Source organism: Cydia strobilella, chromosome 25 (genome assembly GCF_947568885.1).
Source record: "Cydia strobilella chromosome 25, ilCydStro3.1, whole genome shotgun sequence".
NCBI lineage: Eukaryota > Metazoa > Arthropoda > Insecta > Lepidoptera > Tortricidae > Cydia > Cydia strobilella.
In genome coordinates this window covers 2,808,491-2,824,268 of record NC_086065.1, presented here as the reverse complement: position 1 = coordinate 2,824,268, position 15,778 = coordinate 2,808,491, and the positions used below count along the sequence as shown (strand labels likewise).

Below are 15,778 nucleotides of genomic sequence, written 5' to 3'. Positions count from 1 at the left end.
TGTATCGTACGTTTTACAGTACATATGGCCCTTTAAACTTTCGACATATGCACGGTAAGTGCTCTTTTCCGCACTAGTGCGAGAAAGTAGCACCATATGTACTGTAAAAAAAATTGAAAACAAAAAGCACTAGTGCGGAAAAGCAGTACTTTCCGCACGATATGGCTCCGTAGGAAACGCACTTTTCGAGCACATGCATTGTAAAAAAAATATAGGACTGTATCTCCTAAACCATGCGTCGTAGCGCAAAAATAATAAAATTTTCGTTCCCCTTTATGTAACCCAAAAGTAATACATGAAAAATACAATGAAAAAAAGAAACAAAATCTTTATAGGGCTGTATTAGCTGTATCTCCTAAATCGTGCATCGTAGCGCAAAAATAATCAAATTTTCGCTCCCCTTTAAGAAGCCCCTAATTAAGATTTAAAAACGCAAAAAAGAAAAAAAAGAGGAAAAAAATCTTTATAGGGCTGTATCTCCTAAACCGTGCGTCGTAGCGCAAAAATAAACGTTTCGGTCCCGTTTATGTAACCATTAATTTATATTTAAAAAAAACGCAATAAAAAAAACAAAAAAAAAACTTTTTAGGGCTGTATCTCCTAAACCGTCGTAGCGCAAAAATAATCAAATTTTTGTTCCCCTTTATGGAACCCCTAATATACAAAAACACAATGGAAAAAAAAATCTTTATAGGGCTGCATCTCCTAAATCGTGCATCGTAGCGCAAAAATAATCAATTTTTCGTTCCCCTTTAAGAAACCCTTAATTAATTCCTAAAAAAAAAAAACAAAAAAAAAAACAGGAAAAAATCTTTATAGAGCTATATCTCCTAAACCATGCGTGGTAGCGCAAAAATAACAAAATTTTCGTTCCCCTATACGGAACCCCAAAGTAATATACAAAAAACACAATGAAAAAAAAAACAACAAAAAAATCTTTATAGGGCTGCATCTCCTAAACCGTGCACAAAAATAACCAAATTTTCGTTCCCCTTAAGAAACCCTTAATTAAAACTTTAAAAAAAACTAGGAAAAAAAACTTTATAGAGCTATTATAGCTATATATATAGATATAATATCTCCTAAACCGTGCGTGGTGGCGCAAAAATAATAAAAATTTCGTTCCCCTTTATGCAACCCATAATTTATATTTAAAAAAAAACGCAAAATTTTAAAAAAAATCATTATAGAGCTGTATCTCTTAAACCATGCGTCGTAGTGCAAAAATAATTTAAAAAACCCCTTTAAGAAACCCGTAATTAATACTTAAAAAAAAAAACAAAAAAAAAAACTGGAAATAAACTTTATAGAGCTGTATCTCCTAAACCGTGCGTGGTACCGCAACAACAATAAAATTTTCGTTCCCCTTTATGCAACCCATAATTTATATTTAAAAAAACGCAAAATTTAAAAAAAAAATCTTTATAGGGCTGTATCTCCTAAACCATGCGTCGTAGCGCAAAAATAATAAAATTTTCGTTCCCCTTTATAAAGCCACAAAATAATGTACAAAAACACAAGAAAAAAAAGAAAAAAATAATAACAAAAAAAATTTATAGGGCTGTATCTCCTAAACCGTGCATCGTAGGGCAAAAATAATCAATATCCGTTCCCCTTTAAGAAGCCCCTAATTAAGATTTAAAAACGCAAAAAAGAAAAAGAGAAAAAAATCATTTTAGGGCTGTATCTCCTAAACCGTGTGTCGTAGCGCAAAAATAATAAAATTTTCGTTCCCTTTTATGAAACCCCAAAGTAATAACAAAAAACGCAATGACAAAAAAAAGAAAAAAAAAACAACAAAAAAACTTTAGGGATGTATCTCCTAAACCGTGCATGGTAGCGAAAAATAATCAAATTTTCGTTCCCCTTAAGAAGCCCTTAATTAAGATTTAAAAACGTAAAAAAGAAAAAGAAAAAAATCTATATAGGGCTGTATCTCCTAAACCGTGCGTCGTAGCGCAAAAATAATCAACTTTTCGGTCCCCTTTATGTAACCATTAATTTATACAAAAAAAACGCAAAAAAAAAAGAGAATTTTTTTATAGGGCTGTATCTCCTAAACCATGCGTCGTAGCGCAAAAATAATCAAATTTTCTTTCCTCCTTATTCAACCCTTAATTTATATTTAAAAAAAACGCTTTCACTAAACCGCTGTAACTCGGAAACTTAGAATCCACAAAGGGGATTTTACTAAATTATGACACATATTAAAGCCTGACCAGTAATATATGATCATTGTCAAGAGGGCGCTGTTCATTTTCATGTATAGGGTGACAGTTCAGTATAGTATGAAAAAATATTGTATTTAATGAACATCATCATCATTGTAATTAATGTTGCTTGCCACGCTTAAACATAACAAAAATCACAATAAATTGCGTCTTAAAATGAACTTAAAAAGTCTACTAAAAATCGAAACAAAAGCATTTATTTACATACAAGATATATACAGTGGTACTACGTAAACGAAATTAATAACTAGCTTAAATCTAAAATAGGCCCTTGAGGCATTGTACCAAGGATGCTGGCGGCATTTCCCCGCTGTATCGCAATGCTGATACGTTGTGCGAGAAAGCCGCCAGCTCTTCGGTCACCAGTTACGTCAACCAGACGCTTCGCGATTTCTGCAAACAACTTATGCGCGCTGGGACCCCATGGACCTAGAGTTTCAACTCCAAATGGAACGAAATGATACTCTCTACCGAGGCTCTTATATTTATTACGTTTAAACAAAAGTAATTTTTAAGTCGCTGATGTGACATTCTCAATCAAAAGGTAGGTACCACTTTGTCGTTTACCATAAAGACGAAATTTGATTATATATCTTTATACAAATAACCTGTCAGAGAAAGTGGTACCTTTTGATTAGGAACGTCACAAATGTTGGTCAGTATGAGGAGTGCAGCCTACAGTTTATTTTTAATTATATTTATATACCTACTACGGTAAGATTGATAAGACAATGTAATTATGCCTCCGAATGAAATAAATACACTGTATCGCAAAACTAAGTGGCGAGACAGCTCATAATGCCATCTCTTTCACTCTTGGTTGGCCTTAACAAGGGTAAAGGAGATAGTATTAAGATCTCAGTCGCCAGCTGATATTGCGGTAAGCACCCCACCCGCGTAGGTACCCTTCCCCGCGCACGCCCTTCTTGCTCAATTGAGTTTTATTTTGCCAGATAGTAAAAAAACCGTGGATCAAAATGACCCAAATTATGAATGATGTCTCAATGTGGTATTATAATATTGTAGACGTAAACTTAATGATATGAATTTTTTTTTGTGGCAGATACAGGGTGTTAATTAGAAAATTTTTTTTTTAAATAAAAGCGGTGGATGAATTTGACACAGATTTGTTTGAATAACATATAACAATGTTCTGTAAAGTACAACACTTCACTTACCGACTCTAATATTTTTTTAGGCGTTTTAGGATCAATATTAGGTATTTATTAAATGCCATTATACCCGTGGATGAAAATGACACAAAATGCGTGTGTACGTCGGAAGCCACTTTGCCTTTACAGGGAAACAAAGAATTTCGTCTCTAATATTTTTTTTACAGAATGCTGATTGAAAAAAGAAATACCTAAATTTCTACCTAAGCAAATACCTAGGATGACACAAAATATTATTTTTAGGTTTAGTATATGGTCTGGAAACTATATATAAAAAATAAGCAACATTAATATTCTTATAACCTCAGAAGTTATTGGTACAGGTCTAAATGTTCTAATTGAAGTTAAATTTGTACGGAACCCTCGGTGGGCGAGTCCTACTCCCTCTTGTCCGGTTTTTTTTCACTTTGCCTTAGATTCTTTCTAAAAAAATTTAAAAACCACGACACAATTCCACCAAACCATAGAGTAACTTATACTAGAGCGGTACTGTCATAGTAAATTTTGTAACCCCAGTAAATTCACTGCCATCTGTCGACACACTTTAAAACTAAATCTTTGACCAAACATAACTAAGAAAACCCATTCAAATCGGTTCACTCGTTTAGAACTGTTTCTTTGCAAAATAAAATAAACGAAACATGTATTTTTTAGATTCTTACGTAATAAATATTAAACGAGAGACCTCTGGCGTTTTCTTATTTTTTATTATTACATAGGAGTCAAAAACGTGCAAAAAAATGTTTACGTAAAAATAAACGGCGCCCAGAATAGTTATTTACGATACAAGTGCGGAAAAGAGGAAATTCGAAACGGTGGCGATAAATTAAAAAACGACCGCAGGGTGTTTTAAATCGACACGAGTTGCGAATTACCTATTCGCACAACGTTTTACAGTACATATGGCCCTTTAAACTTTCGACATATGCACGAAAAGTGCTCTTTTACGCACTAGTGCGAGAAAGTAGCACCATATGTATTGTAAAGTATATTTACTTCCAATACTAATATTATTATAATATTCATAAGGATATGTATGTTACGTAACTGGTAGTTGCCTAATTATCGGCAAATTTAGACAAAGCATGTTGCCTAAATTGGGAACATTTCCGGTGGACCGATGGTGAGTCGAATTAGTCGAATTATACCTACCTACAGGTACCTAGGTATAAGTACATTAACACCACTCAAACCTCTTCCTTATGACGTTTTATTAAAATTGTGGTATTTTCTATATAAAGGGACCTTATTGTCTTGTCGATGGTGCTTACGCCATTATAAACGATGCTCTGATATAAATACAATGCCGCGCGATGCTGTGCGGCGAAGGCGCCATCGACAATAAGGTCCCTTTTCATAGAAAATGCCCCAATTTAGCTATGCAGTTACTCAAAGCAGTATACATGGTTGATTGATTGATTTATTTATTGGTGGCTAATAAATAAGTGCATTCCCGTTGCCAGGGAGGTTTTGGGATTATACTGAGCAACTTTTACTATGGGACATGGGACCAACCACGAAATCGCGAAAAAAATTTACCCTCCCATAGAAAATGGACCAGCCAAAATGTATGAAACAGCCAAATTTTTTTTCGAGATTGGGTTGGTCCCATAGTAAAAGTTGCTTAGTATATAACCTCCCTGGCAACGGGAACGCACTTATTTTTTAGCCACCGTGTAGATAATATTTCGTATTAGCAAGTGGTCAAAAATCGTGGATTCAAATCTCGGTTATTCTGTAGGAGAGCAGAAAAAAACGTTCTCGAAAAAAAATTAATTCACGATTATTATCAATTTATCATAAACAATAAAGAAGACTAGAGCAGTGGTGGGCAAAGTACGGCCCGTGGGCCAGCTCCGGCCCGCGAAAGGATTTTATTTGGCCCGCCGCCGGTCCTCCAAGATATTATAGCCCGCAAAATTATAAAAATGCATTCATGAAATCATGAGCATGAGATGAGCTACATTAAATAGGTGTAGGTACCTATATACATTTTTATCTCCAATCAGTAATAAAACCTTGAAATAGCCGCCGAATGAAATGATACATAAATTTAGTAGATCAATATTTGCACAAGCCGACATTGGGCATAAATGCGTGAAAAGAGACAGATTAATAGCTGCAATTTCGTTTTGTACGGAAATAGCTGCTCTATCATCGTTAATTAAAGTACCTACCATTACAAGTACAGCCTCCATCAGATATATCGGGGCGGCCGAGGTGCTTAAAAATATCTGAACACACACTAAAGACTACAGAGGCGTGTTCAGATATTTGTGAGCACCTTGGCTACTCCGATATAATATCTGATGGCGACTGTCCAGAGACAAGTAGGAATGGGTATAGCATGCCCACCATCCGTCCATAACTACTTCTTAGATATTTACGTAAATTCGTTTTAGGTACATTTAAAAGCGACCTTGAATATTTACACACTGCACAACTGATCACAAACGATAATCATATCGTTAACAAACGTATAAAATAAGGTAATAAATCCAAAAACAATCCAAAGAGGTCAATAGCTATAGATATTTGGCGGAGAAAAATTGTAGGTTAGTTTTGACAAAGTTTTGACAATTTAAGCAAAAACATACATGTATTTTACGCAGAAACTAGCACTATTTATTACTAACCCTGCGATAAATGTACCTAATACGCGTTTACATTCACGATTATTAAGTAATTGCAAATTGCCGTGCTATGAAACACCGACGGAGCTCGGAGGAGCATAAAGACTACTTACCGTTATTAAAATCCAAGATATCGGCTCAAAACATGCAGAGAACTGCCACAACTGTCTATTATCAGGTAAATAGTCCACCAATATACAAAATAATCGTTTTTCTGTTCACAAAAACCGTGTAATTGAGTCAGGGAAAACGTTTTGATGTTAGATTTGTCACAACAAGACACCACCGACTCACAATCACAATGAATGAATGAATGGATGGATGATGGCGAAATGGCGAATTCACAATCACATTTTCACTGTTTGTTTACTACTTGTAGCGACATCTAGTAGCTACGCGTAGCAATATTTTGCCCCATACGAGCGTAAGTACATGAGCTAGCTTACAACGGTGGTAAGTAGTTTGGAATTTCGTCAATAGATGTCGGTAGCTTAAAGTTCCACTTGGTTCCACTAATAAACGACAGATGTCACTTAGACCCAAGCCTAAAGTAGTCTGTGACCCAATGTAGCTAACAAAGATTTTACCAAAGATCATTTGCAAAATGTCAGTATTTCTTCTAATTGCACTATAATTCAAATTTACTCTTAAAAACTAAATTCATGGAAACTCAAACTGCTGAGCATAGGCCTCTCTTCGAGTACGCCACTTATCCCGGTCCTGATTTGCGTTAACTTTTTGGCTCACCTGCCATCACTTTGCCTGGCAACATGTCCCGCCCGGTAATGACGTATCCGACGTCGATCGCTTGGTGAGGATGTTGGCTAGTTTATTGAATGCCGCCCAACCCAGCTGTATTCTCCTGGAGATCTGAGAAACAAATCACTTTTATCAGTTTAGTTCCACTACCGACCGTAAGATGGCGCTAAACAAGTAGCTCCACGTGACGTCACAGTACCCGTCGAAGCAGGTTGCAGTTACCGTTGGGTTGAACGACCTCAGTGGTTTTGTTTACTTGGGATGCCAATGTGATTCATAAGGGCCTGTTTACACTGGTTAGGGCTGGATCACATTGTCGCGTATTGCAAATGGTTGGTACTTTTTTTTACTACTCAGTACTTAGGTAATTATAATATAAGTCATAATTTCATAGAAGTTTGACGTTTAAAATATCATGGGCATTGCGTGTGCTATCAAAATCGTTGCAGGCTTGTCTTGGTCTAACTAGAGAATTTCCCTATGATATGACCTTAGAGGATATAACCAAACGGATACGCCTTGTGTGTAATTTTCTGCACAAAACAGTCTGTTATTTTAGTCCAAAATTGGTATATAAAAGCAAAATGGTTGGGTAGTAAATTGTCCGATCACGATATCATTTTAGTATCTTGGACATGAAAACACAATTTAACTAAACTAAAAATGCACCTAGCGCACCTACCTGTTAATTCCGACAGTTGTTGGAGTTTTGCGTAGGTTGTCGTTATTTTTTTCTGTTAAAACAGAATACAATTTATTTCATTATTTAAACTTTATTGCACAAAAATTTACAATTATGTACAAATTTCGCCATTTCGTGTCACTTTTTTTTATGATTTCTCTGTTTTGTGTAATTTTGCTAACGAATAAATTATTTCTGTTCTATTCTATTCTAAATGGCGGACTTAGTGCTAAAAGTCATTTTATACCAGTACCAGTCAACCAACGTTTAACTTGGTTTAACTACACAGTACTTGATTTAAATAACTTGTCACCTACTATTTAAATGATGTGGTAGTACTTATACCATTGTATATTTACTTTGACATTTTAACAAAAAACAGATACGTACCTACGAAATCCCACAACTAAATTTTAATTTAATTTAATTTTTAATTTATTTATTTGGGAAACATACAGCACATAATAATACAAAATAAGGTAAAAGAAATAGTAAGAACATAGGCCAAAAGAGTTTCCACTTATAGTTTATACAAAATTCCTTTGCTCCGAAAAAAAAAGTACAATTATTAGGTATTTTGAATTTAAAGTTGAATTTAACAATAACATTGAGTAATATTCCACGAGCATGATTAAAAATATAACAAGCAAATTTAGAATTTGGAAAATAACAAGCACAATTTTCAATTTAGAATTTGAAATCAAATAGGTAAATTATTAACTATATCAACATTTTATACTTAGGTATTTTAAAACCCAGCAAGCATTTTTCATGGAATTACAATTATGTGAACGCGACTTTACAATTCCATAATTTCGATTCACAAAAATTATGGACTTTGTATAAAATGTTTGACGTTTAATTTCGGGGTTCTTCAAAAGACACAATTATCTTTTTTTTTGTCGGAAATTCCTTGAATTCGCTTGTTTCCGTTTAATTTTGTGCTCTTGACTGTTCTTTGGTGGCACTTACTCAAAATTTTAACTAACAACACTACACTGTAGGAATTCATTTGCTTATGCTCAAATAAAAACATTTATGCTTGTGATTAGGATTACAGTAACACATTTTTATAAAACAGAATTCTATTAAGGAGCTTACTGACTATCAGTCCGCCGGACGATATCGGCCTGTCAGTTGTTCGGAACTGTCAAATTTTTGTTCTAACTGACAGGCCGATATCGTCCGGCGGACTGATAGTCAGTGGGCCCCTTTAAACAGAAAGTAGGTGACGTAGGTACATAAGATTATGTTATATAAAATAATTTAAAAATTATAAAACTTGAAGCAATATTTTTTTTATATTAAAGTATCACTTGTCAAAATATAGAGGTATTAATATAGGTTATATTTTACAGCTTACAAAAATTTAACCGTTAATGATTTTTTGTAATTGTTGTAATTGTAATCCATGGACGATTGCGACTAGGCGCATTATTTCATTCAAAGGTTTCAATATTATGAATAGCTTTTATTTCCGTATAAATTTTGTACATGCAAAGAAAAATAATAATATACTTAATAATTTTGATTTTCTTTTCGCGTGTTACGTAATTATTTTGGAAAATTCTCCTCCGGCAAACATTCTTCATACCTATATAATACATACAGGGTGAAATTATATTCACCAGCCATACTCTGCATAGTGACTTTATAGGTCATACTGAACAACTTACTATAGGACCAATGCCGAAATCGCGAAAAAAAAATTTGGTTGTCCCATACAAATCAGCGGCATCACATCACATCAGCCGGAATGTATGAAACAGCCAAATTTATTTCTCGATTTCGGCATCTATTTGCCATCTAAAGTCTAAAGATGTACTTATTGTACATTTTATTTTATCTAAATCGCTAAAGCCGTTTCTAAGAAGGTACATACTGAAATGCTCGAAAATCTGATCGTGAATCTGAAAGTGCAAGATATACTAAGAATCATACTTATGATAAGATATAGGATATAATATTGTTTTTTTTTTAATGTTATTCTCGAACTCCCCATCGGCACACAAACCTCCATAAGGTTTTGCCTACGATGGGTCTTGTAATAATCTAACAAACTGTAATTTGTTTCCTTATTCAATAAATAAATAAAAAAAAATGTCAACTCCAATCTGCATGCGTCATATCACGCATATTGATATTGTTTTAAATTTCCCATTTTAATTCACGCGCATGCCTGGGTATTGTTTGAAATCCCCATTAAACCCATTTATTGCGTATAATCCTATATCCTTTTATTTTACTTTATTACATGGATAAGTTTTTGAGTTGTTGGCTTGTGAAATACCATGTAATTTATTATCTATAACAATTAGGCTAAAATAATACTTAAAAATTAAAAACTTATAAATGAAAAATTTGCCCTAAATCGTAGTAGCTCGGTAGGGTGCCCAGAAGGCTGGCCGCGTTGCCCCGCTGGATGGCAATGCTGATCCGCTGGGCAAAATATTGGCCAGCCCTCACCAGAAGCCTCTATGAGGCGCTTTGCCAGCTTCTCATTAGTTTGAAATGACAATGGCGTGCTTTGCGAATTTAACAACAGGCGTCGCCTTGTCTGTAATTTTTTGTACAAAACAGTCTGCCGATTTTTGCGGGGGTAGGGCACGTCCAATGTATGGCTATTTTGTACGTAACGTACAAATAGCCATATCAGATAAACGTCAGTCCATACAATAAGTATGACCATTAGGCGAGGTTTTCGAAAGAGGGGTAAGCTCATAAAGGCGCGCGACTCCGGGTGTTAAATTCTCTAAGATGGCGTGTCATCATATCATCTTCTTAGCTGTAGGCCTGCTGTAGACTACAGTTAGACATAATTAAATACTTAATCTATACAAGGACCTGAATCGTAGCAAACCCTTACCGCAAAAAAGGGAAAACTTATTAAGTGAAGTTAGCATGCTGCAACAATCGAATTTACCTTACAAATGCTACTCTAGTTCTTAAAATAGTGGGAACCAGATTATGGTAATGATATTCCATTCTGTAGGCCAAGCACATGATTGGCGCGACAGTATCTCGCCGCGAGATAGACTACCCGTCTTTTTCTAACTGTATTAATTAAAGAAGGACGGGTAGTCTATCTCGCGGCGCCAATCATGTGCTAGCCCGGCTGGCTTGACTGAAAAGTTAACAATGTCAAACCAAAATTCGGCTACGGCTGATCCCAAAACTTTTTTCTTCCAGTCAAAAAAGAAAAATAATTTTTCGTTGGGTCGAAATTTAAGATAGCGTCATCTATCCTCCAAAGACCCAGAAGCATTTGTTTTGTTTTTGAATTTGTAACCCTTAGTTACTCAACAAAAGTTCAAAATAGATGGTGGAATATGTACAAAAATTTGTACGCGGGGTCTTAGGAGGTAGGAGACTATCTAACCGGTCTTAGAGAATACAACACAAATAACCCCACTATTTGAATGTAGGCAGTAAAGTCTGAAGGTCTTCTATGTCCCACTTCGGCCTTAAAACCGGGACCTCACGCATCTTCATCAATAACCGGCCGCACCGTTACGAACACGAAAAAAATACAGTTATCCGCGCGCTTACCGGCGAAAAAACACTACCGTTGGCTACATCACTACTGCTGCACGTCTGCGTTGGCGCGAAAAGTGTTGTGTCTATACTCTATGGTGTCATGGCGGAGTTCGGATAATTTGTGAACGGATTGTGTTTGTATAACTTTTTAAAATTGGTTATAGTGTTGTGACAGGATACAAAATGCCGAGCACGATTAGAGGTGAGTTTTAACGATTTTTTTTAAAGTTTAGAAACTTTAGGCAGTTTTTCTGATAAAATTGAGTTTAATTCTAAAGTTTTACGACTAGTTTAATATTAATTTAAACGTAGTAAATTAAATATACTGATAAATTTAGCGTAATTTAACTCGAAAACACGAATAATGATGCTAAGCTACGACAAAAAATGTTTTAATATGAAAGCAATATGAATATGACTGATATATCATTAAGTATTTTATAAAACAATGCACATGATTATAAATATAATTAATAGCGTCAAGCACATCAATATTGAGATGGTCAAAGTTATTGATTTTGATTTAGGTACACTAAGGTCAATGACCTTGTTCTAGAAATCGAAAACATAATAATTATACATTGAACTTACATGAAGCATGAGTTTTTATATTAAATTCATATTTTAGCGTATTTTATCTCCATATAATATTTATATACTTACGCAATTGGAATTAAGTCAAGAAAGCTCTTTAACAAAAAGTTAATTGATGTTTAAGATAAGTTACTTAAAAGCTTAACTTAATAAAGATATCTTAATAAGTTTGTGTTAGTACGTAATTGCTCCATAGTAATTTGTTTTAAGTTTATTTATCCATACTTAGGTAGAAAGTATTTTGACCGAAAGGGGTAGTTTCTTATTTTCACAATACGGTTGATTTTTTTAAATATCTGTTACCAGAACTACGTATTTTTAGTAGGTATGTACCTACTCATAATCAAGTCGATAAAAAGATTGTTTAAAATTTTAGTTTCAGCAAAGATAGATATAACTCCGTAATAGATAGACACAGTTTAAGGAAAAAACGTGCCCCGAAAATCAAGAAAATTTGATTCTCGTCCAGAGGGCGCTACTAGCTTTGGCCAACTGTCGTATAGATGGCGTTGACGGTTTCGTTTGTTATTTAACAATTTTAACGCATATCAGTGAAAGAACATGGGTCAAAATCATAAAAATAATTAATGCAAATAAAAAAAATCATTTATCCATATTTAAATACATTTTATCGTATTTTTATAAATCTTCATTTTTAGTTTTAAAGTGTGTCGACAGATGGCAGTGAATTTACTGGGGTTACAAAATTTACTATGACAGTACCGCTCTAGTATAAGTTACTCTATGGTTTCAGGCATATGTTTAACGGAGTGTTGGCCGAAACGTTAATGCAATTAACCATTAACCAGTACAAATTGAACCGTAAACTGTAACCGTCCGTTACGGTTTGCGGTTCAATTTGTACTGGTTAATGGTTAATTGCAATTAACGTTCGACCAACACTGGTATAGCGATAATAGAATTTTCATTAATAAAACCAAGCAATCAATGCCACAATGACAGCAACAAAACTTTTCAGCGAGGATAGAGCAGCTTCAGAAAATGTTCTCGGTGGGATACCTGGGTGGATCAACTTTAAGTTTTCTTGTTATTCTATCCCGCCAGCCGACAATACTAGCACTAGCTAGTTTGAGAAGAACTGTTATACTATTTTCTACTAATTCATGTGCTTTGTAAATGATTCATTATAGCAAAGATAGATATAACTCCGTAATAGATGGATACAGTCTAAGGAAAAAACGTGCCTCGAAAATCAAGAAAATTTTATTCTCGTTCAGAGGGCGCTACTAGCTTTGGCTTACTGTCGTATAGATGGCGTTAACGGTTTCGTTTGTTATTTAACAATTTTAACGCATATCAGTGAAAGAACATGGGTCAAAATCATAAAAAGAATTAATGCAAAAAAAAAAAACATTTATCCATATTTAAATACATTTTATCGTACTTTTATAAATCTTCATTTTTAGTTTTAAAGTGTGTCGACAGATGGCAGTGAATTTACTGGGGTTACAAAATTTACTATGACAGTACCGCTCTAGTATAAGTTACTCTATGATTATAGGAAAGCCTTGTAACTGCGGTAAAAATGTATGGTTTTTTAAAAGTGACTTAGGCGACCGTAACCATGACAACAAGTGACTAGAAAAATTTGATTCACACGCATTTGCCCTTTAACCCGTCAACACAGCGAATCCTTGTACCTTGACCTAGAAAAGGTCGGCATCAAGCTAATGGGACATCTAAAATTTTCTATAGATAGGCTACGATTACCACTTTCCGTCAGACGTGCCCGTACGATTTTTTTGCCACATTTGTTATACAAAAACCTGAAGTCCTATTGGTCCTACTAATTATTAATGTAACATTTAAAACTTTCGAGTTTTGGACGCATATTAAATCATGTAAATTCGCGATAGACCCGATTGTAAATGTGATTTAATTGATATTAATGGTATGGGACTCATAAGGGAGTCAAGGTCGCTCAAGATTCGTGCCACAACGTTTTAATCGGGTCAGTCAAATCAGCTACTCTGTATGAAACGTCAAAATTGTTACCATGAGATAGTAAATATGAGAACACATTATGTGACGTCAAAATTAATCCATCTCTTTGTAATGAGCTTTTGTTCAGTTTAAAATAATCCCGGTAAGAGCATTTATTTGTGTAATGAGTACAGGTATTTGTTCCTGAGTCATTTTATTTTATTTTATTCATGCAAAAAATTACATAGCATTACATGGATGTTTTCTATGTATGTATTTATTTGTATGGATTTATTACACACTTTCAATTAGCTTCATTATTAACAAATATACACAATTTGTATAAGTATATTACATGTTTCAAATATTATAATTTAAATTAAGCGAGGAAATGCTGCCAGCGTTTGCGGTACTATGCCGCAGGTGCCTTTTCTAGATTTAATATAGTTTTATTTCAGATTTAGTCTTATTTTAATTTTAGTTTAGTTTTTAATTATAGTTTTATTCGTGATGCACTTTTACTTTTCCAATAAACTGATAGTTGTTATATTAAAAAAAATACATACAAGCAAAAAAACACATGTCAACAATAATTATAAACTCCATTTAAATTTAATTGAGTTGAAATTTGGAAATTTGGAGGACTTCCGTAATTTCGACGACAATGCAATATGCTAAAATGGAGCTGATCTGATGATGCAGTCGGAAGATAAACCAAAGGAACTCTTCGATGAAAAACAAACACATCAAGTTTAGGCTCATTAGAAAGGTCTCAAGAAGTACTCAATACACATGCAAATGAGACGAAGTACAGTCAGCAAAAAATTGTGTGTCACCAAAATTGTTTTGTCAGTAACTTGTTGATTTAAATTTTTTCAGTGTATATTCGTTAGTTTGATTTCATGATCGCTATGAAACAATTTTATAGTTATCTAAAGGAAAAACCCTAAGGCGCCATTCATTTATTACGTAAGATATTTTTTGCCAGATTTTGACCCCCTCCCTAAAAAATAAGAATTGGCCAACCCCCACCCCCCTGTTTAATATTCATTAAATCTGAAGGAAAAATGATTAAGTACACCGGGTTTGTTTTAATTTCGACTTTCAAGGAAACTATTATTTTGTACATCCTGCAAAACATTTCACATTTCACTTGTAATTTGGCGTAATTGAATTTAATTTTATATAATTGTGTTATTTAATTTATTTATTAGGTAGGTTGACATTATTTGAATAGTTATTTTATCTCTTATGAGCGTTTTGAGGTCACCTGTAAGCCCGCAGGAGATTTTCACAAATAAAACAATAAAACAAATAAAACAATAAAAGTACAAAAGACACGGTCGACCCCCCTCCCCCCTTAATTGCCGTACGTAATAAATGAATGGCGCCTATTCTGATTACCTCATTTATTATGACATTGGGATTCGTTCGGTTTTCTTAATTATGACATTAATTACATGACATGTCCTTTATATTTCGGTTTCCTAAATATTATCGAAAAAGATAGCTTATCAGATTTTACATGCCAAATCATAACTCGGTTATGCTTTTTAAATGTTATATATTTAAAGTTAAAATTTATATAGTTTGGTTGGTCAAAAAAAAACAGAGAAAAACTTTTTAGGAGTGATAATAACCGTAATTAATGTTATAATGTACTATAAAATAAGGCAATTTAGAGATTTACAATGTAGATAAAGATAGCAACAGGAGGCCTTATGGTGGAAAGCGATCTCTTCCAGACAACCTTAGGATAGCAGAGGATATAAAAAACAAAAAGTTTTCGAAACAGGTAGTGTAGGAAAAAGGGAATAAGTACAATAACACATACAGTAAATATACACTTAAATAAATATATTTGTCAATACATCCAAACAGTAAAATATATATTTACATATCCATAATTATATCTTCTATAAGTTTTAATACAATATGTACAAATTACTTTATTAAAAATTACAAATTAAATTACCTAAAACTAAAGCTTACAAATTAAAATTAAAACTATAAATTTAAAAAAATTAAACCACTCCTTGCCGTTCCCCGTGCAAAGGTGCCCATGATGAATACACATACATAATACATACGCACAGGCATAAGGAGAAAATGTAAATTAATTTCTTCATAATGCCGCAAGTATCCAAGTTAAATATACATTTAAATGTTAAATTTGTTTAATTTTATTATACTATTCGGAAGATAATTATATTAATTAAGATACCT

The 15,778-nt window shown here is 33.8% G+C and overlaps 1 protein-coding gene across 1 annotated transcript in view; it reads left to right on the top strand.

The window, feature by feature from the left end:
• Window positions 1-10,968: 10,968 nt before the first annotated feature.
• The window catches only part of LOC134752798 (probable nuclear hormone receptor HR3), a 186,577-nt gene continuing 181,767 nt past the window's right edge, over window positions 10,969-15,778 (top strand). Inside the window, exon 1 of the mRNA XM_063688521.1 lies at window positions 10,969-11,216. Within this exon, the coding sequence (XP_063544591.1) occupies window positions 11,198-11,216 (19 nt within the window). The 5' untranslated portion in view covers window positions 10,969-11,197. The remainder of the gene's footprint in view (window positions 11,217-15,778) is intronic.